At 57.1% G+C, this 2,357-nt stretch overlaps 1 protein-coding gene across 1 annotated transcript; it reads left to right on the forward strand.

Annotated features, from left to right (window-relative positions):
• Positions 1-308: 308 nt before the first annotated feature.
• On the forward strand, positions 309-698 carry AURANDRAFT_30298 (hypothetical protein; the record flags this gene model as incomplete). The annotated part of the gene is made up of 1 exon (XM_009041296.1): positions 309-698. One exon carries the CDS (start codon positions 309-311, stop codon positions 696-698), a length of 390 nt encoding a protein of 129 aa, XP_009039544.1.
• Positions 699-2,357: the final 1,659 nt, after the last annotated feature.

Raw genomic sequence — 2,357 nt, forward strand, 5'->3', positions numbered from 1 at the left:
GGCAGCGACGACGGCGGCGCGTCATGCTTCACGAGCGGCTGGGCTGCTCCCTGGTGTACTATTTTTTAGACCTGTGCCATGGAGAAGGGGCCCCTAGGCAACGTTGCGTCTTGCAGACGCGGCCGAGACGCGGGAGACGCGAGTTCCGGGACGCGGCAGGACGCGGCCAAGACGCCCCGGGACGCGGCCGAGACGCGCCGGAGACGGATTGAGACAAGGTCGAGGTACCGTTTTTAGTTGAATTGGCCTCGGGCCAAGCTCGGCCCAGACTACCATCAAGATCTTGGCTCCGGCGAGATTACTTTCTCATGTTGCCGGCCGGATGGGAGGCGCGAACAGATGCCCAGGGACGGACGTTCTTTGTGGACCACAACACGAAAACGACGTCGTGGACGCGTCCCTCGCCTGGAACGCCGATGTCCCTAGAGACTGACGAGCAGCTTGCGCGGCGGCTGCAGATGGAAGAGGAGTCCAGTGCGTCTGCGGTATCAGCGCCGTCATCGGGGAATGCCATGAGTGATGAGGAACTCGCTCGGATGCTCCAGACCGAAGAAGATGCGTCGTCGGAAATTGAACCGAAAGAGTCAATCAGCGGGAAATCACGCGGATTTTTTGGTCGACGCGGAACACGCTCAAACCCTGCGACCAAGCCTTCCTCGCCCGAAGCGGTCGACGATGCATTTCTCCGCGCAGATTGACACTTTAAGGTCGGTTTTAAACAACTGTGATGGTAGGCCTTTGGCCAAAGACCGCCGCCTGGCGATTTTGAAGGTTACCTACAGATGCGCAAAGAACTCAAAGGTTTTGGTTGGCGTCAGGTCTACGTCCGAGTGTGCGCCAGCGCTAGACTCTTCGTGTCGATCTCATGTCTATAGAAGCTTTCAGGTGTGTGGGTCGACGTTGGCCGTATTCGCAGATGAATCACGTCCTAAAGCAGAGCTACGGGTGGAACTTATTGCATCGACTCTGCTAGAATCTTCGAGCCAAGGCAAGCTCCGATCCATGAAAGACGAAATATTTCGCTGGAAGGTCACCATCGCTGGCATCACCTCCGCGAACCTTGGTACTGAGTCTGTTGTCGAAGGAGGTGCGCCGTCTGCGCCCTGACACATTTCTGACACGTCGGCACCAGTTGCTACCCCCCCCCTCCCCAGGCAAAACTGGCAGGGGCGAGATAGAGTTTGCCGCAGCGGATGACGCAGAACGTGCGGCGTGGATAGGCTGGCCAGACAATACCGTGTCTCTGCAAGAAACTCACGCCATATTGCACATGTGCTTACTTGGTGTGTCACTTGATAGGTGCATCGTAGCGGGAGCAAACATGCCAAAATCTGCGGATCTCGTGGCCAAGGCATTCAAGCCACTCTTATCTGCAGCGCCGACGCCAGAGAGAGCCCAAGCCCTGAAGACACTAGCCAAGGCACTAGGCGCAGATGGAACTACGTCACCACAACTTGGCGCACTTGTGAAGGCTCTCAGATCATGCGGTGCACTAGCTTCAGTGGCAGAATGCCTTAAAAGCGCGCCCGGGCAGGAGTCGGCAGCACGGTGCACATATTTTGCTGCTCGTGCGGAGACTTACACAGCGCGGACTCTCGTGGATGAGAGGGTGGAACTGCTCTTGCTGCCTCTCCTCATAGCGCCCGATGATGGTCTGCAGCAATGGGCAGCGGCTGCGTTGGCGCCGGTCCTGGCAGGCGATCCCTTTCGAGCCTCGAAGAGCATCATTGAGGCTGGTGGCGTATTCACAATTGTTGCGTTGCTGTCTTCCTCATCACCTGATGTGCGTTCGCATGCGCTTGCAGCCCTCATCTCACTTTGCTCTGGGGTAATTGAAGCTGCCTGGCCAAAATCGGCAGTCGGATCTGAAGAAGCCAAGGGGCTACTATGCAAGCTTGTTGATGGCGCTATCGACGCTGGGATTTGCCATTCCATTATTGCGCTTCTGGAAGTGCGAGACGATGTGCGCGTCGCCACTGCCGCCTTGGAGGCAGTCATAGCCCTGAGCTATTCCAGCAAATCATTTCGGCATGTACTTCGAAGTGAGATTGGTGGCGATGTGCGCCTTTCTACTCAGCTTGTAACTGCTTGCGGTGACCGACGCTTCGGAGCTCATGCCCTCCGTGTCATGGCAGATGCGTGCTACTGTGTAGACGAGCAGACAGGGGCTGAGGATCGTGTTGAGTCCGCAGCAGCTTCTGATGCTGCCAGGGGGTTGTTTGCTGCCGGCGCGCTCCCTGTCGCCATCGAGGCGCTCGGGACAGAGTTTGAAACTAGCATGGAGCTGAATCAATCGTTACTCCTTGAGGCCTCAACACTTCAAGGTGCGGAAGCTCGTGGTTATGCATCACCTGGAA

This window comes from Aureococcus anophagefferens (genome assembly GCF_000186865.1).
Source record: "Aureococcus anophagefferens unplaced genomic scaffold AURANscaffold_20, whole genome shotgun sequence".
In the NCBI taxonomy this organism is placed as follows: Eukaryota; class Pelagophyceae; order Pelagomonadales; family Pelagomonadaceae; genus Aureococcus; species Aureococcus anophagefferens.